General features: G+C 39.8%; 2 protein-coding genes across 4 annotated transcripts in view; both read right to left on the bottom strand.

Annotated features, from left to right (window-relative positions):
• Positions 1–1,740: 1,740 nt before the first annotated feature.
• LOC132959696 (glycophorin-C-like) lies at positions 1,741–5,151 on the bottom strand. The gene is made up of 4 exons (XM_061032880.1): positions 5,022–5,151; positions 4,155–4,257; positions 2,745–2,789; positions 1,741–2,400 (listed from the first exon to the last, which is right to left on the bottom strand). Exons 2-4 carry the CDS (start codon positions 4,243–4,245, stop codon positions 2,201–2,203), a joined length of 336 nt encoding a protein of 111 aa, XP_060888863.1. The 5' UTR covers positions 4,246–4,257; positions 5,022–5,151; the 3' UTR covers positions 1,741–2,200.
• A 651-nt stretch (positions 5,152–5,802) lies between these two features.
• The window catches only part of s100b (S100 calcium binding protein, beta (neural)), a 23,577-nt gene continuing 8,014 nt past the window's right edge, over positions 5,803–21,365 (bottom strand). The window contains exons 1-3 of one of the 3 annotated variants that reach the window (XM_061032618.1): positions 9,058–9,205; positions 8,491–8,653; positions 5,803–7,859 (exon numbers count right to left, since the gene is read on the bottom strand). In XM_061032618.1, coding sequence (XP_060888601.1) covers positions 7,713–7,859; positions 8,491–8,628 — 285 coding nt within the window. In that variant the 5' untranslated portion in view covers positions 8,629–8,653; positions 9,058–9,205 and the 3' untranslated portion in view covers positions 5,803–7,712. Of the gene's footprint in view, positions 7,860–8,490; positions 8,654–9,057; positions 9,206–21,365 lie in introns of those variants that run through there. The other 2 variants (XM_061032619.1, XM_061032620.1) reach the window with 2 other exon arrangements.

Here is a 21,365-nt window from a genome sequence, read left to right as displayed (position 1 = left end):
CCCATTGAGATCAGGATCTCTTTCACAAGGGTGACCTGGCCAAGAGGTCAGCAGCAGGTCATGTCAAAAGAAAAGTTACAATTATGCCGGAAAGGTGCCACAGGTCAGATACGAACCCGGGTCGCCTGCTTGAAGCCTCTGTGGCGCCACCACTGGGCTACCGGCGTCCCTACCTGCCTGCTTTTAATGCAAACAAATGTAAATGTTCGTATGCTGGTTTAGAATCAATATCTTCATCTCCACACATACACATAAAAGTCATCGTAACTGTCATCCAGGCAGTTTACTTTGTCAAACAGCCAAGCTATGAATCATTTTATTATGTAAAATTGTATGTTTCTGCATTTAACTATCATAAAAGTTGTTGCGCGATTACAGTTAACTTTAGTGCTGATAAATTTAAGGGTTAAGTTAAGTAAATACAGTTAAGAAGTCGTTTCTTGTCACCGCATTTCACATCACGCTCACACAGATTATAAAACAGTTTGTTTACCGGTTTTATATAATATCCAAATATCCTCTGCGTACATAATGCACAACAACTTTAAATTCCCTTACCAGAAATTTGAAATATCTTCCCGTGCTAACAGCTAAAGTTGTTGCTTATTTTCTTACATAAAAATAATCTTATTCATATTTTAAATCCTTTGTTATGATGGAAATAATTGCTGCTACAGGTGAGCTGCTGCTTAGCAGGGATGCAGCATGCTAAGCTAATGTTTGCTCTTTCACTGTTGATTCTGAAGGAAAACCTCCTGCAGTTAATTTTCTGCCCACTAAGCAGTTAGACGGCTGCTGTGGTGTGTGTTTGGGTGTGTGTGTGTGTGTTTAGTTTAAAGGCAGTTCATTAACAAGCATCACACGGTTTTAATTTGCAGCTTTAATAAGCCGATTAACACACACACACACACACACACACACACACACACACACGCAGACACATGCAGCCGGGTTATATTTACCCTGCTGCTCGGCTGTGAACGTGTTTAAATATTTAATGAAGTAAGGAGAGCTCGCTGCTGTTCCCATAACAAACACGATTAGATAATACTGTCACTAAGATCAAATTACTTTCTCTTTCTCTGCATTAACTCTTTATTTCTCCTCTTTGTATCACTTTTCTTTCACTTTACTTTATCCTCTGCCTTTACTCTCATGGTTTCTCTTATTTTTGTTGAAATCATCTTAAATTTAATGGATTTGTTTTATTTTTTTATCACTTTATTGTTTTCTAATAAGTCTCTGCTGTTTGTAGTGAAGTTCCGTTTTGGTCCAACAGCACCATCTGGCGGCCACTTGTGGTATTACATCAAGCTTCACTGTCAGGCACTGAGACATGAAATTTAGTAGATTTATGTTTAAGTTCATGTCCTAGTTGTTCCTGTTTCACATTTATACGTTAATTGAGTTAATAAATAAATGTTATGCATAAAAAAATACTTAAAGTAGGTGGAAAACAGAAGAGAAACAACAAAAATAGAGAAAAACAACAGAGAAATTGTTTGAGAAAGTGAAAGGATAAAACTCTCAGTAATTAAAGTTTTGTATGTCAGGAGAAACAGATAAAAGTAAGTAGAGTAAAATAGAAACATTTTGTAAATTAGAAATGTGTAAATTAGATTCTCAAACGAGCAAACACAATCCCATTTCTGATACCTGTAGTATATTTTTCAACCACTAGATGGAGCCATTAAAAACTTTTACTCACTGAGCCCTCAAAATCATACAAAAAGAAATGGATGTCTTTAAAAAAGTGTCAACTTTATTCTTAAAAATTGTTTGTAAAAGCTACACAAGAAGAGATTGTTTATAAAACCAAAGTTTTCACAGAGATATAACAAGACAGTAAAAATTATAAATGTAGGAAACAATTATGTAAGTGCTTTTTTTTCTTTCATCCTTTGTGTTTTTGCATGTTTTATTTAATCTAATTGTGTATTTTTTCTGACAAATGGTCACATTTTCCTCAAAATGAAAACTGACATTAAAAATGTGTAAAGCCAGAAAATCTGAAGATCTGATGTAGTCATATTCCATCTAACTGCTACTGAATTAAAAACTCAACATCAAAAGGTTTGTCTTGCTGCTGTTCGGCTGCAGCAATGTGCAAAGTTGCTTCGTGCAGCTTGAGGAAATTGCTTAAAAAAATAAAAGATTGAAAGCTTCTTTAAGTCCATAATTGACCAGTGTCCTCATGTCTCTATTCTTCTTCTTTGGTCTTCAGAGGTTCTTTGATTTGGAGCGCCGTATCAGAACCGACAAACTCCTCATCCTCGTCCTCATCGAAATCCTCGTCTTCGTCCATCTCGTTGGTGGCGTACGAGCCTTTGTGTCTGGACAGACACCACAGCAGCACGGCGACCATGCAGATCAGCAGCAGCAGCACCGCAAAGATGACACCTGAGAGAGGAGGACAGACATCAATACAGGTAATCATTAATTCTTCACATACTGTATGGAGTCAAATCCTTCATTTAGTCTTTGGGGTCAGGTGTGTCTCTGTTGTCAGGGTGGATGTTCTAATAAAAAAATTAACATATTCTTATATTAAATTCGCAAGAAGTTTAACAAAATCTGCAGTTTTGGATCCTACTTCCTTCCTCTGTGTTTCAATAAATAATACTTTTTGAAAGGAATAGGTTTTCTTACATATTAGCAAACCACAAATCAAAATATTATATTTCTGAAGATATTTATGCTGCATTAATGAAACGTGGGAGAAAAGAATAACATGAAGTTCTGACCTCCAATTAAAGCTGCAAACTCTCCATCGTCAGTTGTGTTTAGGCCTGTGAAGACAAACATTCATATCATCATTGATATCATTGAGCTCACACAGATGTTATTAAAAGCAGGTGTTATTTCTTTTTAAAGGTAAAAGTCAAAGTGTGCCGGGGGGGGGGGGGATTGCAGATTAAAAACAGACAGAGTTTTATTAACAAACTAGACCGACGCGTTTTGGCTTGTGGCCTTCATCAGGGTCATCAACTCATAAAATAAGTTGTAGTAAAGCTTCACATCGTCACATCGACATTCTCAGCCTGCAGATTATTCCTGCATTGAGCCGACACGCCCGTGTGGAGCTCACAGTTATGTTCACATTATAAAGTGAGACAGCAGCTGAATTCAGACATGTGTGGCATTCAAACACCCTCAGTCTATTTTAAAGACGAGGTGACAGACAGACTCACAGAGGCGGGGTTTAGTTTAGGAGTTTTAGTACTTTTAGTCGCAGCAGGGAGTGTCTTATCAGCCCGATGTCAGCAGAGGACCATGGGAAGGAGTGTGTGTGTGTGTGTGCGACGCCTCCAGGTTCTGTCACCGTGGAGATAAGAGCTGTCACACTGATACCGGCTGGACCTCGTTTCCACAGCGAGGCCAAGACAACAGCCGACTAAAATTTGTTTGTGTAAAAAAAAGCTGTCAGAGCTTTGAGGGTTTCATCGGAGCTCTTCCTGCATTGCCAGTTTTATCAAATCGAGTTAGACGGTTCCCAACCTAAGGCTGGGGTCCTTTGAAAGGGTCACCTGATAAACCTGAGGGGTCGGAAGATGATTCAAGGCAGAATGTTTGAGTCTCTAATCTTTATTATTTTGTGAAATACTGCAGAATTCGACACTTCAAACGATTAAATTTATCTTTTGTTGGGAACTTGAAAATGAAATTAAACATTTTTAAAGAGTTTCTAAAGCCAAAAAGTCTGTGAAGCACATTTTAAACTGGTTATTAATCATATTATTAGAAGTAACATCTGTCAGGTCAATGCAGGGCAGCTGAAAAAGCACAATATTCACTCAGAGAGGCTGTGGAGTGGAAGTTTAAAAATCTAAATCTTAAGTTTTAGAATACTTTGATTAACTACATGTAGTTTCAGCTGCTTATTAAACAGAAATTTAGTGAATGTTTAGTATTTAAAAAACAGAGAAGAGAGAAATCGAAAGACAGCCTCTCTAAGGGATCTGGTCCTGAAACTGAATCTGGAAGATTTATTTCTCTTAAACCTTCAGACAGAAATCAGTGACTTTCATTTATTTTTATTCACTGTCGGCTTCAGGTTGAGTCTCTTGTGTTGATAAAACTTCCTGTGATGGTAATTTAATCCTTTCAATTCAAATAACCTCACAGTTTACTGACTGTATTTCAGTTATTCGTACCGATGGTTACCACGGTCAGGTCTTTGGGAAAAGAAGTCGTGATTTCAGTTAGCGTGCTGATAGGAGGACCGGGGGGCACGGTAACATCCATGATGACGTCAACCTGTGCCCAAAAAGAAAAAGAAAATGAACAAAGTATGACAGGCAATTGATATAACTACAAGGAAGATGTAATAAGAAGTCTGTATTTTTTTACTTTAGTTTAATTTTCCTCCTTTAAATTTGCAGATTTTTGCAGCATCATCTTCAAAACAAACACAGTCCCATTGTTGAGAAGTCTGACTCGTGCAGCAGGTATTCTAAAAATAACTGTACCTGCTCAAAGATAACAAAATAATCTCTAGAATAAAAGCTTTAAGTGATGAACGTTTGCTGGATTTAGAAGTAAATATAAGAGACAGTACACATCATTGAAATCCAACAAGCAGCTGCAGGATTATAATTATTCCACACGTTCTATGTGAAGCATCAAAGTCTGGACTTTATATGAAGGATCTAAAGTTACTGAGTTTGTTTGTGAATCTCCAAAGCTCACCGTCTATAAGCTGCAGAGCTTCAAAATAATTGATATCTGATTTTTATTCTGTTCTAATCAAACCTCCTCAAAGATTATATCGAGTTTTACTCTCATTGCACAACAACTCTAGTCTTAAAGTTTGAAGTTCAGAAATACTGAAATGTAGGCACCACACTGAACACACAGCAGGATGCAAAACTTAACCAGCACGGTGTAGAAGACTATCGACAGATTGCTAAACATGACGGAGGGAAAACAAAGATGCAGCAGCTGCAGATAGTTAAATATCACAGAACGTTCAAAACTGAAATAAAACAAGAATAAAGAAAGAAACGCCCCAAAAAACTCACCAGTTCTCCAAATCTGAAAGCAGCTCTTCATTCACTTAGAACAAGAAGAAGAAGAAGAAGAAGCACAACAGAGCATATGCTGCACACACACACAGACACACACACACACACACACACACACACACACACACACACACACACACTCAGATGGGTGTGGTGTCTGTTCCCCCTCCGGCCAATCAAGAGTCTGACTCCACCTCTCTGATGTTAAACAGCCTGCAGATGTCTGAAAGAGTGCAGCTGACAACGCCTCTTACATCATCTGTTAACACACACGCCCCCCCCCACACACACACACACACACACACACACACACACACACACACACACACACACAACACACACACACACACATTATGATCCCTTGTGTAGGGTGTGTATACACAAGATGTCTTTAATAATTTTTACCTTATCTAAAATCGGTCATGTTCAGCATTTTGCAAGAGCTCTGGCCTCTGTTTGCAGTTTCCTACATTACCCAGAATGCCTCAAAACAAGAAGACAATACTGTTTTAAGATTGTCGTTTAGAGGTTGAACCCTGTAGAGGACTGAAATCCAAAAAACTAATTCTTATCAACAAGTCTGTCTTAGGTCTACTTCCTTCAGATCAGCCAGCAGAGTTGAGGGACTTATTTTCTCACCCTCTGTTCCAAAAGTCAGAGCTGAACTGGGGGAAAAGGCATTTGAGTTTGGAACGAGTTACAAAATGAGCAGAAACTTTACGAGCTGGTCTTGTTGGATGCTGTTAAGAGGATGTTAAAGTTCACTCCGAGTCCTTAAATATATTCATCATTTATTTAATTTCATATCAGCAACATCCAAACAAACCATCATCAACATTTCAAAAGACACTTTTCTGTTCCAACATTTTTAAACCATTTACATTTGTTTTCATCAAGAGGAGAAAGTAGATTTTTAATTCTAGCATTAGTCTACTTTGAATTGTTTGTCCAACTAAACTCGGCTCCCTGTAACGATGTCTACAAAGTCGTTAAACTTCATGATTACTTTAGCAGCTAGCTGGACTCTTAAATGTGTTATTGACAGAAACAGGAAACAAGCTGTCACAGAATCTAAACTCTTTATTAGTCACTTAAAATAAATGCAACATGTCGGAGAAAAAAACCCCACAAAGCTCTCACGACATCTACCAGTCATGTTTTCATTTTACAATACTTCTCAACGTCAGGATTGTTCTACAAAACTAGCAGCTGCAGAGAAAGATAAACTCTTAATTGTACTCGCCAAAGAAATGTCTTATTAGACTTTGAAGTTAGCCGTCAGAATTTTTAATGAAAGAAGATTTCTTCTCAACTTTAAACCCGAGTGTTTCATCTTGAATTGCCAAAACTCACAAGCCAATCAAAAGCAGCCAACTTACAGGTGACATTCAGCATCTGGTAGGTGATAACATGTTTAAACTGAGTAGTTGGTTAACTACCTAAAAGGCCACTGAGGTCAATAAATATGTTAGCTTCGCTCTTGATTCACTGGCCTCCTTACATTTTGAATTCTAAATTTTACAAAGAAGATCGTTACCGGTGATTACGTAACTTGCTGCACTTGAAGTATACGAGTTTTCTAAGCAACAGTTAAAAATATGAGTCTCTTAATGTTTATAACGTGTAGAGAAGACAGAATGTCATTTTGCCGACTTTTGACGCACAAATGAGCCAGATAGTTTATTTTTTTCTTTGCTTATTCTCTTTGTAGTCACACTTGGTCGAGCCGAAACATCAATCCAGTGCACACTTTACAAATTATCCAAACAGATTTACTGACGAACGTTGATTCTGCTAACGAGGCAATTATAAAAGTACAGAAACATCAGCTGTTCCTTTTGTTTTGTGGATTTCTCTGTGGCCAAACTGGCTCACAGAAAAGGCTCAACTCACAAGCCACTTTTGCAACCTTTACTAGCCGTTCAGAATTTGTTGTTAATTTAATTATTTACAAGTCACTTTTACATTTTGGTAGCCAACCAGATTTTTCAAGCCCAGTGCTGATAAGTAGTTTACTTTGATTTGAATTTTAATAACAAGCTTAATAACAAGTAGTCTTGCAGAGACTTTAAAATTAGTGTTAAGGATTAGCTCAAACAAACATGTACCAGCCTCTCCAGTGTTTGATAATCAATCTACAAATCACTTTACATATTTAATAGTCAACACAGCTTTTCAAAGACGGGTGCTAATAAGAGGTTCGATGACTGCCAAAGAGGATATTATTGGTAGCTGCTCGGCTTCTGAAGGGGCTTTGGGATCAGCCTAAACTCATTAGCCCATAAGAAACTTTTATCAGCCAATTTAATGTTTTTAATGAACTACCTCTGAGCCACATCTAAACTATTATATACTATATAAACACATAAAAGAGAATCTCTAAATCGTATCCAGTGCTGACCAATGGGATATTTTTGCCACTACAGAATCTCAAAGCCATTTGGAAGACTTAACAAACCATCTATAAAATCAAACAGAAAGAGAAGATTCTTAAAAGTAGATTGACTCTGAGCTGAAGTTTCTAACACTGAACTCTTTTCCAGCCACTGCTAACATTTTGGCTACAGGCTGGAGTTGTATTTTCCCACGCTGCTACACTCCTCTGAAGGCATCGTCAGCTTGTGCGTTGCTAAGCTTCTTCTTCTTCTTCATCTTAATTTACTGTAGCTCCCCCTCCGTCCCCCTCCTTTACTCGTCCTCGTGCTCGAAGAACTCGTGGCAACAGACGGTAACCACGGAGATGAATGTCATGAACTCCTGGAAGTCGCACTCGGCGTCTCCGTCCGTGTCCAGGCTCTCCATCAGGCTGTCGAGGGTGCTCTGGTCTTTCACATGCTGCAGGGGGGGGGAAAGTTCACATGAGGACGTTTACGGGACGGGATAAATTTAATCAATTTGGATTCATTATCCACTGAAAATATTGACTCAGGACATCCCATAAATATTTGATGGATTTTTGTCTCTGTGGATTAAAGTGCAACTGTTGAACATTTTTAATAAACAATACAAACTTTTGTGTACTCAGATATATGAAACAACCACAGGAGACTGTACTGCTCTCCTTAATATCTATTTATTCATGTTTTTTATATCTGCATCTTATAATATTTTAACGGTATTTTTGTACCTTTTTCTTCTTCTTAAACATTTCCCTTAAAATAAATAAAATTCTACCTAGATCTATCTAAACAACTGATTTCTTGACCTCAGAATAGAAACGCTCAGTATCCTGAATCTTCTCCTGATTGACACCGATATATTTTTTCCTAACTAACATATTTTTAAGTGATGTCAGATGAATGTATTTCAGTAAAAAATGAAATATTTGTTCCTAACTTGTAGTATGAAGTCGTCTGAAAGGGAAATACAAAAAAAAGACTTCAGGTATCTCAAAAAGACTACAGTGCTCTGTGCTCTTTCCATCATTTCTGACCTGTTTTGTGTTTTGTGTTTTTGTGTTTCTCACCGCCATCAGCTCGGGCAGCTCGTCATGGAGCAGATCCTTCAGCTCGCTCTTCTTCAGTTTGTGTTTGTCTCCTTCTCTCTCCGAGTACTTCTGAAACACCGAAATGATGGTCGCCATCGAGGTCTCCAGGTCGGTCATCGTCGTCTCAAACTTTTCACCTTTTCTTTTAAAAACAAAAGATCAAAATGAATCTCTTTTTTTCTCTCCATCACGGTCTGAATGCTGCTGTCAGGATGCAGAGAGAGTAGAAGGACTTTATTTTGTTATAAACTTCTTATAAAATAATTGACTTAAAGTTTTCTCCATCTTTAAGCAACAAGTACACATTAAATTATGACTCGGATGAACAAAAATCTTCAATGTGCTGCTTTAAAAACTCACTAAATGCACATTTTACCAGCATGACAGAGCAAAAAAAAAGATCTGCAATAACTTTAAACTCTGAGATTTAAGTTTTTTTCTTCTGTCATGGTTCTTCTAGACATTTTTAAAGTGTTTTTTTGTCCATAATGCATCCTCAGATTTCTTTGTTTTCTTTTCTAAAATGACGATCTTTGATGGCCTTACCTTGGTGTGAGTTCAGTCAGGAGGTGTGAGAGCAGAGAGTGGAGGCAGAGGATGGACAGCAGCAGGATTTATACTGCAGCAGGGTGCAGGGTGGAGGGCGGTGGGTGCTGATGTGGACGGTGCAGTGCTGAGGTCATCCAGCCTGTCCTTCAAACTGCTGACCAATCAGCTCTGTCCTCCTCCCCTCACTCCACTGAAACACAGAACTGATGGGACTGTCTGACTCTGAATGTCAGGAAGGATTAACTGTTTCAAAGAGAGTCAGAAGGAGGGGAACACATACGCTAAGAAAAGTTATCGTTCAGGAAACTAAACTTTGTTAAATGACCAAAATAAACATTTTACCTATTCCCAGTTTGGAGGTTTCACATGCATGTTTGAATCCACTTCTGTTAGAACATACCAGCTGTTTGTTTATTAAGACAAGCGGAGAGTGGTGCTGTGCTTCAGTCATTTTAACCTTCATCACAAACAAAGATGTTTCTGTCACTTCTTTTTGCACACACTTCTCTCACATCTTGATTTATTCCTGACTGGGTTTCTCTTTTGCACTTTGATTTTATCACTGCAGCAACTCAGCCATGCTTAAATTGATATTTATGGGGGAGCCGGGTGGCCTGGCGGTTGTGTCGCGTGCCCAATGTGCGGAGGCTGTGGTCCTGATTGCTGTGGTGGCCATGGGTCCGGGTCCGGGCTTTGCTGTGTGTCACCCGCCCCCCCCTCCCCTTTCTCCCCCAAACGTCTCCTGTCTCTCTTCGGCTGTCCTATCCAACGAAAGCAAAAATGGCCCCCAAAAAGACCTTTCTATTTTTTGTTATTTTTGCAACATTTAAGCAAAACTTGTGACATTTTTGTTGTTTCAAGACTACTCCCCTTTTTCTCTGATTAAACTATAAATGAAAAGAGGTGGATAGAAACCAGTTGTGATAGATGAGAAGAGATGTGAACATTAGGACTCAAGTTGACTTAAGTTGCTTTTTGTTGGATTCATTAGAGAGGAAAATAGATTTAAACTACAGAAGTTACATTTCTGAACTACTGGTACCTTTAGATTTTTTCAGTGATGGAAGAAGTTTTGCTAAAATCAAACCAAAACTCACAGAGGAGAGGAGTGGAAACCCTCTGGTTAAGCTGAGATGAAAACAGATGTGAACTAGTAAACACAAACAAGAAGAGTAAACTTCTGTATCCTCATACGTCGGTCATAAATCGTACACCATCTATCTGTTCAGCGTTAGATCGGGCTCTGCTACTCCTCGTTGTGTTTCGTGCATCTGCTGGGCGACAAAGGCTCGTTTTAGAGGAAGCGGCTGGCCGTGCATGTTAATGAAGACGTTCTTTTCTCTGTTGAAGTTGGCCAGACGTGTGCCCTCCTGCAGCCTGAGCAGAGCTCACAAACAGTAAATCTGCTGCGGACAGAGAGGCAGGAGTTCAGACGACCCAGAGCCAGATTTTTAATCCACAACGCTGTAAACAAACTTTCCTGAGGGAAAATAAACATTGAATTTAATCTGTGCCTTTACTAAAGAACATTAGAGGCACAGAAGGAGCTGAGTAACGAAAAGAAAGGGATGGGCGATCAGATCAAAAAGTGTAGATGCAGAGTGTCAGGTGCATTTTATGATTGTTATGTCAGTAATCTGCCAAATGTGCTGAATTCCCAGAATGACTTGGCATCCTCCAGCGCCCTCAGAGACCTCTGACATCCCTCCTCTCTGTGTATCTTCAGTCCAAGCAGCGAACAGAGCCGTTTATTAACATGATAAACCGTCTCTTTGTTTGGAGATAAATTCACTCCTCACGAGGAAAACCACAGACGACTCATTGTTGGTTTAAACACTGAAACTTTGTGCGCAGAAACAAGACGAGAGATGACCGAACATACTGGAAACATCCATCAGTCCTCTGGAGGTGTACATGTGCTGAATGATGCATAATACGTTTGTAAGTCAACAATTCAGCAGCAATAAAAGAGATAAAATCAGCCAAATGATCTATTTATTTTTACAATTTAAGTGAAGTTTAATCTGAAGCGGTCCTCATTTTAAAACTTCATAAACAGAGAGAGATGTAAAGAGTCAAAGATCAATATCTTATCTTTAATTTCACCTTCAGATTCAAAACGTCTGCGCTTAAATTCTGACAAATTGAGTCCTTTTTAAAAATGGTATCTCACAGTAGCACATAATTAAAGACCATAAAAAGTCTTAAATGAGATACATTCTTTGTTTGAATGTTTTTTCACATTTTTATTTCTGTCCTGGTTTGCTGCGTATATTTTACTGTTATGTTTTGTATATTTGGTTGAAGTAGTCGTAGATTTCTTTGATTTCAAAGTTTTGTTAATCATATTAAAATAAAGAAACAACTTCTAAACTTCAGAAGTGTTTCAGTTTTGTGATTTTGTTTTACTGAACGGTTTCTATTTGAAGTGACAACCATGAGAGATTTCACACTGCTCACAATCAGCCCCGTCTTTCTCCTCCTCTGTTGTGTCTCCTTTTAGCATTTCGTCTCCAGGGAGATGGCGTCCTCAAACGACCGTGGCGTCCTCGGAGTCCGGCCACTGGGACCCTGAGCTGAGCCGTCGCCTTGGCAACAGGTCAGTGCCCCCTGCCGGGCTTGAAAAGGTTTTGTCAGGGTGCCGAGTCATCACCTGGCAGCCTGTGTTAACCTGAGATTTTGTCTCCGTCTTCTTGTTTTTTAAACTTCTTAGTTTTTCTGCTTTGAAGCCAAAATAAGTTTCCTTTTTTTCACATATTGTGTTTAATATGGTCGACCACGACCAAATTCTCTTTTGGAGGAATAAGAGGCTTCAAAAGTCAAAAGTATTATGTGCATGTCTCCTGGTAGTTCCTGTAACCCACCACTAGAGGGCAGCAATTCATCAACCATTAACTCCCCAACATCCAAAACAAAACTTTCAACCCTTCACAGTGTCATAATTTTACCAATAAATTAGACGTGTCACATTTTATTCAAAATCATTATTAAAACTTAAATGACTTTTCTAACAGGATGGAAAAAGGGGTATCAGTTAAACCTGATTTACAGCATCAATAATTATCATTTCAACTGTGCTCAAAGCCTTAAAATGAGTCTTTGACAATTCGTATTAATCCAGATGTTCAGCTTCAGTCTTTGAAACCTTAAACAGAACATACAACAACAAACTAATGACACCTTGAAATGTACTAAATATTTCCACGGTTTAAGTGTCTCTATGATAAAAAGTCCTGAGATAAATCAAGTCTGAAATCAAGAAAATCCATTTGATTTAGGAAAATACTGAAAAAGCAGGTCAGAGAAATGCAGATGTTTTTACTTTATCTGTGAAAATGTGACTTTAGGGAGACCAAAAGACGAATAAAACATAAACTTAAAACAGATGTTTGCAGAAATTAATTAATTTAGAGCTTTCTGATGTTAAAGATGTGACGTCAAGGTGTCTTTATTTTAAAGAAAACATGACTAAAAACTAAATTAAGTTGTTTGAACCACTATTGATGATTTCACTTTGTTAAAAAAACATGTTGGAATCATAAAAAAAATGTCCAACAGATATTTCTTCCTGCTGCGACAAAAGCTCGGTTGAAATCAGGCCAGGTGGCTTCATGGTGCCCGGCCGGGTTGGAGTCTCCCTCGGCTGGATTACTTCCTGGCATCCGGTCGGTGTGCCTGGCTGCTGATCACAGCGTAATCTCAACACATCCTTAATCTTCCAGTCAGACCATGAATCCCATCTGGCTCTTTTGGTTGTTCACACCGCGGCGGCCGACAATCCGCCATAAACCTGGATATAACTGAGGAGGAAAGTGTTTTCTCGAGGGTCAGGGCGGCTGAGAGCGTTATTGTGGAGGGTATTACCTTGAGTTATGGCCGCAATCGAGACATTCAGGTGGTTTGTGAAGGTCGGCCATTGCTGCCTTGAGCTCAGAGGAGATGAATTCCTGCCTTCCTGTTTCTTGAAAACACTCTCAGGACAAAAACGACCATCTGTACACGTCCTTTTTTCTTGTATTTGCCCTTTGAAGGGGGATAATTCAACTTTTCTCTCCATTCACATACTTTTTATTTCGTCCCTGTGACATTCAGGCAGCGTACTCGTTGTACACACACTAATGTAAACACACTATTTTAAAGATTTAATTTTTTGGTCTTTATTGGAGGGACAGGACAGTGATTAGAGTCTGCAATCGGGGCGAGACAGTGGGGACTGACTTGCGGGGAAAGGAGCCACAGGTCGGATCCTGAGGACTACAGCCTCTGTGCATGGTGCTCACAAACTAACCACTAGGCCACCATCGTCTCAGAGCTGTGCTGCTGCAGAGTGGCCATCTCATGTCATCTCCCCCATCTCTAATCCCATAATCCTTTGCTGTCTCCACTCTCTCCCCCCTCCATTGGATTAGAGGCTCCTGGATCAGAGCGCTCTGTCCCCCCCCCCCCCCACACACACACACACACACACTTACCTGATGGCCTACATATCCACTTCCTGCTTCCAGTACGAGCTAATTGACTGACGGGAAAACACGACAATAAACAGGTTTAGAGGCTGAAACGAACAGACTGTGGACTAAATAAAGGTTTGAGATGAATCATTTAGAGCAACGACAACATCATCAACATCAACAGCATCAACACAGGATGTTTCGCCTCCCACTTATGCTTTAAATAGACACGTTAGTGAAGGACACAGTAAGTCGTTAGGACATTCCCTGCCTTAAAACATTTTCATTCAGGCACGTCATGATACCAGAATTTCAAACTTTGGTATGGTTGTGGTAAAAATCAAGATAGTGATTCCTGTTTCAATACCACGGCAACTAAAACATAGAGACATAGAAGGCGCCCAATACTGATGATGATACTTGATTTCTTGATTTTAATATTCACAAAATAAATATTCTCCTCAGATCTATTTCATGAGAAAGGTACAAAGGCGAGTAATGTTTCCATCAATACGTACCGGTAAACTCCCACACACTCTCTAACTTGCGGTACTAGACCTTCATCAGGTTAAGAGATTGTTAAAACGGGCAGGAAATCTTAGATAGGAAATACTAATAAAGATTGATTGATAATGATTGACTAAATATCTTAAGAGCTAGTTCATCATTAAAGGTCACATTTTAGCTAAAACACACTTCACCATGTTTCTCTAACACTAACATGTGTCTCTAGTCCGTCTACAAACCCCCTAATGATGAGAAAAGTCCATCCTCTCCGTCTTCTGCCTGCTCCACTTTTCAGAAAATGTGTGCTCAAACAGGCCGTTTGGAGATTTTCCCTTCATGACATCACAAAGGGCAGTAGCCCCTCCCCCAGGTGGGTGACACTCCCACAGCTAGGTGAAGCAACAGACACAGAAACAGCCTGTTCTGAGCAGGGCTGAAATAGAGGGGTTTATAGACATGATCAAATACAGGATCAGAGTGGATTTAGAACAAGAAACTTCACACACGTGTTTTGAGGAGCTCTGAGACTTATTTACACTGTTTGAAGAGGAGGAGAATATGTGACCTTTAAATCCTTTAGCATCCAGCATTTGAAGATTGTGAACGCCTCACGCTGTGAACATGTCGTATCATACATGTAGGCCTCTATGATACCAATATCTTTTTCTCTTTTCTCTGCGCTGAAATATAGCAAAAGAAATGAAAAAGAAAAGTCATGGATAAACATTGTAGACTCAGTTTGGTTACTCAGGACACAAATCTGGAGTCGTCTTGAGCTCATTAGCTGCTGTAGATGAGCCAGGTGACGTCACTTTAGGATAAGAGCGTGTGGGCTGAGTTCAAAACCATTTGGACCAGTTATATATCATTCAAACTTGAAAGTACAGTAAAAAATCTCAACATCTAAGTTATAAAATCTTGGCTTTTTGAGACCTTTGTGGACCGTCTTCTTCACAGTAGTTTGTTTTGGAGGATTATTTTGTTTTTTGGTTCAATAAAACAGAAAAAATAAGATGCAGATTCCCTCTAAGAGACCCTCATTAATTTAAAAGAATCCACCGTACCTGCATTAAAGTGAAATAATGAAGGGCTTAAACCAAAACAGAAGTACAATAGTAAGCCTGAGGAATAAAGCATTAAAGCAGAGACCCACCTTAAGGCCCTTATCATCAATTAATTTAAATCTAATTAGCATAAATTGTTGACAGCACAGAGAGCCTGGAGCTTTCCGGACTGAGCTGGTTGGTAATCCAGTCAACTTAAATTTTCAGGCAACAGATAAAACAAACCAACTTTAATAAATCAAGCAGGTATTATTCAAGCATCACAGCAGGAAGAAAACATCAGACACACTCCCTTTACGTTTTTTTTATAGTAAGCCGTGTTCAAGGACGTTGATTCAACAATGCCCATAATCTGCATCAAGCCAATCAATGCCACGCCAAACATCCTTGTTCTGTTTTTACCTTGATGACGACGGACGTCTCCGCCTCCTGCTTGTCTCCGTCAGACAAACAGTGTCTGGGTCATCAGAGCTATTGTGAGCCTGTTAGTCAATTGATTAACTTAATGAGACCACAGAGGGATCACACAGCTGAAGTACAAGCCGTCGGTCCAGGAATGAGACGTTGTGTTTGGACTAGCTCATTGTCTGGCTGAATGCTGAATTCATCTGTCAACTTACCTGATGACGCCCAGGTCAAAGATAAACCTGAGACATACATACTGAAGGTCCTGATATCACAGAAAATGGAGATGGGATTAGACTCATCTTTATTACCCTGACTGAAACTGTGACCATGTCCCGCATTTCCTCCTTGGATTGTCCCTTCAAACCGTTGGGGTTTTCTTTCTTAACTTTTTTAAGAAAAGTTTAACTAAACCGGCTCAAAATATGCAGAAGAACCTCTGAGATATTCCTTATTTTCCTCCCGTGTGTTCTTCTTCCTTGTCAGAACCTGCTGCCTTCATTACCCATAATGCAACTTCAGCACCGACTGCTTCAACAGGGAGTCTTTTGTGTTATGCTAGTAGAGGCTTATGTAGCTTTGAACTGCTAGCCTTAATTGTATATGGTCAAGAGGTCTGTTAAGATGACTTATTTCTAGCTTCATGTACACAGAGTTTAACATTTTTAACCTGAATTAAGTAACTTTCTGAGGCAACAAAATTCTATGTCATGTATGCAGGTACCCAGAAGAGACCCACAAACCCCTCTGCTCCTGTGCTTCACGCCTTGCAAGAGGATATGACATCATGTGGAGGAGAGCGAGTCGTGCGGCCACAGGTCAGTCGAAGCTGCTCCTCCAAGTCCAGAGGAACTATCAACATCCCTGTCACGTCATACTTTCAATCGCCTCCCTGTCTCCCTGCTCGTTCTCTACCCCTTGCACACACTAGCCCACACTCGAAGCGCGTCACCGATGACGGAGTTTATACTGTGTGTTTGTCGTTGGCCGTTGTGAGTAGTAAAATCACGGTGTTAAACCCGGCAGGTAAAAGTTAGAGATCTGCAGAAAACAGACAAAAATGGAACTATCTTTAAATGAGAAAATCTTTGTATTAAATTAAGCAGAATTTGTCATCCTAATGAAGATGCATCTTAAACATATGAGAGTCTGACACCAGGATACACTGAAATGCAGATTTATGTTCTGGCTCTAAACTAAAGGAAACAAAAGACTTCCTCCACAGTGTTTTGACAGTTTTGTATTGAGTTCACAGCGTGACAGCGACCACAGAGCTAATCTTTCCACCCCAAACCACCCCAGCACACACACACACGAACACACACACTCCTGACAAACACCATATGGTGAACACTAAGCTCCCGTCAGGTCGTAACACTTCTCTTCAAACTCTGAGTGAAGTCGGCTCGGGGCTGTCCGGACTCCTCTGAAGCTGCAGAGAGGATTACTGATGTCGAAGAGACCATGAGCTGCTCTTAATCGAGTAACAAATGTGACACAACACAGAGTTAAAATCCTGCTTTTAGGAGTATAAAGAATTTTAAACCCTTTTATTTTTTATCCTCAAAGACAGGATTCCCTCCAATTTAAATCTCTTATTGTTGTGCGTCTTGTTGATGCTGATAAATTCTGCCAAACACGAGCACATCTCCACTTTTTTATGTCGTGTTTTAAGTTTATAATTGAAGGATTTAGCTGATGTGTTTGAGTGTTTAAGCAAGAAGCAGCTCAGAGTCCAAGAGGAAGCAAATTAGATTATTTTGAGGAACACAGCGTTAACTTTAGGTCGACTGTTTGACTTTAACTTCTGTCCTGTCTCTACAATAGAGCCATAAAAAACCCCAAAATAAAAACCTTACATTTTTTTTAAAGCAGGTGAATAATCACAACTCTCAGATCGGACTGTTAAAAAGTCTTTATACGGCGGTGCAGGAATTTGTGCCAACAACACAGAAACAAACTGACTGTGACTCATTACTAAACAGAATATTTTATAGCATGTAAAGGATCTCTACTTTGACTATTTGAGGCTGAAATATAAAAAGCTGCACATTTGGCTGAAGCTTCCTTTCCATGAATGAACACTTGTTGGCGTCTCGCTGAAGGACGCGTTGTTGTAGTCGTCTGTGTTGCTATGTGACCTCTCTAACAGAAAGTGCTCCTCCGTCCTCCTCTGATGAGAGCTCTCAAACAGCTGCTGCAGGCGAGGACTTGAAACAGAAAGCAGACGACTCATTATGATAATAGGAAACTGGCTGAGGGATTAAAAAAGAGCTTGATTAACTCGTCCGTCAGTCAGGCAGCTCGGCCGTGAGCCACTTTGAAATCCTGTGATGGATGTGAGAATCAAAGCGTCCGCAGATAATCAAGTTCATGAAGAAGGTTTCTCCAAAATGTTTTCAATTTCTTCTTTTACTCACACAATCTGACAAGAAGAGCAATGATACCACTCATGGCATTTGCGATTTAACCATCTTGATTTTTTGGAGCCAGAATGGATCAAACTTTGACAGATTTCAACTTTTTGAATTCAAACTCTTAGTCTTTTAAAACCGTCCTTCACTAACAGTTACCTCAACGCAGACGAACCCAAACCACGGGAGTCACATACCTGTTTCAAACCCTCTTAAGCCTTACAGAAAGACAAGCACTCTGGGTCGGGATCCATTGAGGCATCCGTCCGAGCAGGAAAAGATCGTCATAGGGTTGAAAATATATATTTACAGTCTATGGTTTTGACTCTAGACTTGAATCTACAGATTGAGACTATAAACTTATGAGGAAAATCTTAAATGAAGGAATAAACCAAGTGAAAATTAGGCTCATTTTCTGAAATTCTCTGTAATACCGGGCGTCTTTTTGCAACCAGTGGAGTCGCCCCCTGCTGGCCATTAGGAGAAATACAGTTTTGAGTGATTTATCCCTCTGGGAAACCTCCAACTCTGGAAGATTCAGGAGGTTTCTATTTCGAGAATGTCAATTAAGTCGCCATTTCTCACTTGTTTTTGTGAAAACGATGTTTACTCCAGAGGTGAAACCAACATTTAACCTTTTTATGGAGCTTTATTTCTCATCTTGCGGTCCAAAGGCCGTTTTAAGCTTCATGAACTCACCCGGTTGAATCAGATTTATAAGTCTTCAGGAGGCCCCCTAAACTCTTCGACAGGTTTAAAAGCTTCTCAGACTCGTCCGTACTCGAGTTTGGCGACTTCCCGTTCTTGTATTGAAAGTCACCGGCCTCGTAAACCGTGTGTTTTGTTTCCTCGGTGGCTTCATCAATCACTGATGATAATTATGATCGATGGAGGAGGAGCTCGGGCAAGTGAAGGCCGAAAAACATTTAATGGAGGACAGTGAGGAGAGGTGTGAGAATAATGGAGATAAAAGTGAGTGAGGCAGTGTAAATCTTTTCTCAATTCATCCTGAGATTGTCGGGGAAAGTTGGGTAAACATTTAAGGCCATCATGAAGCTCGATCTGAGTTTAATGAGTAAATTAACGACTTTTAAATCAACTCTAATCCAGATCAGTGTAAGTAAGCTCTGCACCAACATCTCAAATTAACTATAAAGTTTAACTTCTCTTTAGAGTCTTTAATATCCAGTTTTATTGTCTTTTTAATGGTTCATTTTAGACAATAAAAAGTGTCCTCACCTGTCCGTCTCCCCGTAATCAAACATTTTAAACGAGACGTTTTAATAATGAACATAAATTATGAAGTACAATAATGCTCACTCCTGCAGAAAGTCGTTTAAATCTCCCCGACCTTTTTCAGCTCTCACACACGACTCAGCCGGACAGCTCAGGTTGCCATGGGAAACCTGCAGACAGAGGGGTTTGTGGGTAATTGGTGTTGGACTGAAGTGAGTGCCGGCGAGGGTTCAGGGATAATGACTGTACAGAAGGAGACCCTGCAGAGAGATGCAGACTAACATTACCTGTGCTCTCTCTCTCTCTCTATTGATCGATCACCCCGCGTCGTTTGTGAAGCTGCAGATGAGATTTAACTCTGCGGCTGTAAAGCTTTAAAGCTGTCTTTACACTGAAGTAATCACCTCCAACCAGAGTGGAAACGGTGAAAGACAAATTTCACCTTTTTATAAATGACTTTGATAAACGTTCTGAAAGCTGCAGCAACTTTTTCTCCAGACATTTTTGTATCCAAATCTTCACATGAAACTGTTTAAAAAGCTTGCAGAAAGACGTGACTGTTGGAGAACTGTTTCACTCTCGCTGCAGGCGTTTCTTTCCGGCGTTTTCTACTAAATTATTTTTAAACAGACTCTTTAAAGCCTCAAAACTAAGAAAATAGTTTGGAGGTCATTGTTTCGACCTTCAGTAGAAATCCTGCACAAAGACATCGGCATGGTGGTGTGGATTAATCTGTGTGTTTACCGTTTAAAACATCAAGAAATCTTTTGATACACAATCAACTCTTTTGAACTCTCTGCAGTTTATTTCTCCTCCTTGTCTTTATTTTCTATCCTTCAAACTTGATATTTTGCAAGCAGCAGCTCAGCTTTCTGTTGTGTTTTTATTTTTGCAGCCTGAAGCAAAGATAAATCTGACATCACTGGCTACTTGAGCTTTTTCGTAAAGTTGTCGAGAAACAGCTTAGAGTGTGTGTTTGTGTTGTGATCATTTCATGCTAGATCTGGAACCCCTGGTCCCATCGCTCCACCCAGGATGTAAAAACCCAGCTTCCTGTTTCACTCTGTGCACATTTGTTTCTTTAGTTCTTTATGTTAGCACCCTCTTCTCCACATCATGCTTTCACACACACCCATACGTTCACCACTGATGATACAGATCGAACAAACACCTCTTATCTGACCTGACCTTATATGCCCTGACCCACGAGCTGGGTTATGACGATACACTTAAAGAAAAGGAGAACCAGAAGAAGCTCTCATAGCATCTTAACTAGCTGTGTGTGACCGTAATATTAAATGAAGACTCCTCAAACTGGCAGTTTCCGAGCTAGCCCGCTTGCTTTGAGGTATTTTTGTCATGCTCGTTATCATTTTCTTTGGATTTGGATTTAGAAAATCTTTATTGTCCCCGAGGGGTAATTTGGTTTGCAACAGAGGTAGTCAATACATCCATAAAAACAGCACAATGACATAAATACATACATAAAACATAACTACCATGTATATCACCATGATGGGTGTGAGTGAGTTAAGAGACAAAGGACCAACAGTCCATAGTATAAGTGCCTACAGCTTATTTAAAAACCCAACAGCTGATGGAACAAACGACCTCAGGTATCTATTTGATTTTGACCTCCTAACATAAGTGAACCTCCGCCTTGTCGGCAGAAGTCTAAACTCTGCATGCAGGGGGTGCTGAGGGTCTTCCAAGATGGCCTTTGCCTTTCGAGTGGCTCTTACTTGAAAAACATGGCCAAGATCATTCAAGTCAACTCCAACTATCTTTCTATTAGGTTGTAAAAGATTGTCACGGGTAGTTAAGTTAAAAACCAAGTTAAGTTAGACCCTCTTTAACCCCGTTCTGAAGTCCTGATTGAGTGAACTTTGAGAAACGAGGATCGTTTAAAGCTTCAGTCGGCATCAGAAACATCCCTCAGAGCAGCTTTTATAAATGCAGAGCAGCACGCGTCCATCCATCAAACACATCATCAACAACTGCTCCGTCTAAAGGTTATTCTGTCTATTTAAAGGGGAACTATTCAAAGTTTGAATTGATGGAGCTATAAAATCTTCGACCCTTTAATAACGCACATCCTTTATTTTCGTCTCACAAGATGAATTTTTGTCATCTGGAGCTGCTGCCAAAACTTTTCACATCCGTTTTATGTGGAAAGACATCATCGGCGTCTGTTGATCGTCCTTTATCTCGTCTGAGTGTCCTTGAGG

Source organism: Labrus mixtus, chromosome 24 (assembly GCF_963584025.1).
Source record: "Labrus mixtus chromosome 24, fLabMix1.1, whole genome shotgun sequence".
Classification (NCBI taxonomy): Eukaryota; Metazoa; Chordata; class Actinopteri; order Labriformes; family Labridae; genus Labrus; species Labrus mixtus.
This window is presented reverse-complemented; position numbering and strand designations above follow the sequence as displayed.

Excerpts from the sequence above, each read along its gene's own strand:
- LOC132959696 (XM_061032880.1), bottom strand. The coding sequence starts at position 4,245 with ATGGATGTTACCGTGCCCCCCGGTCCTCCTATCAGCACGCTAACTGAA. Across the intron at positions 2,790-4,154 it reads CCTGACCGTGGTAACCATCG|GCCTAAACACAACTGACGAT; the intron begins GTACGAATAACT and ends TTGTCTTCACAG. Across the intron at positions 2,401-2,744 it reads GTTTGCAGCTTTAATTGGAG|GTGTCATCTTTGCGGTGCTG; the intron begins GTCAGAACTTCA and ends CTCCTCTCTCAG.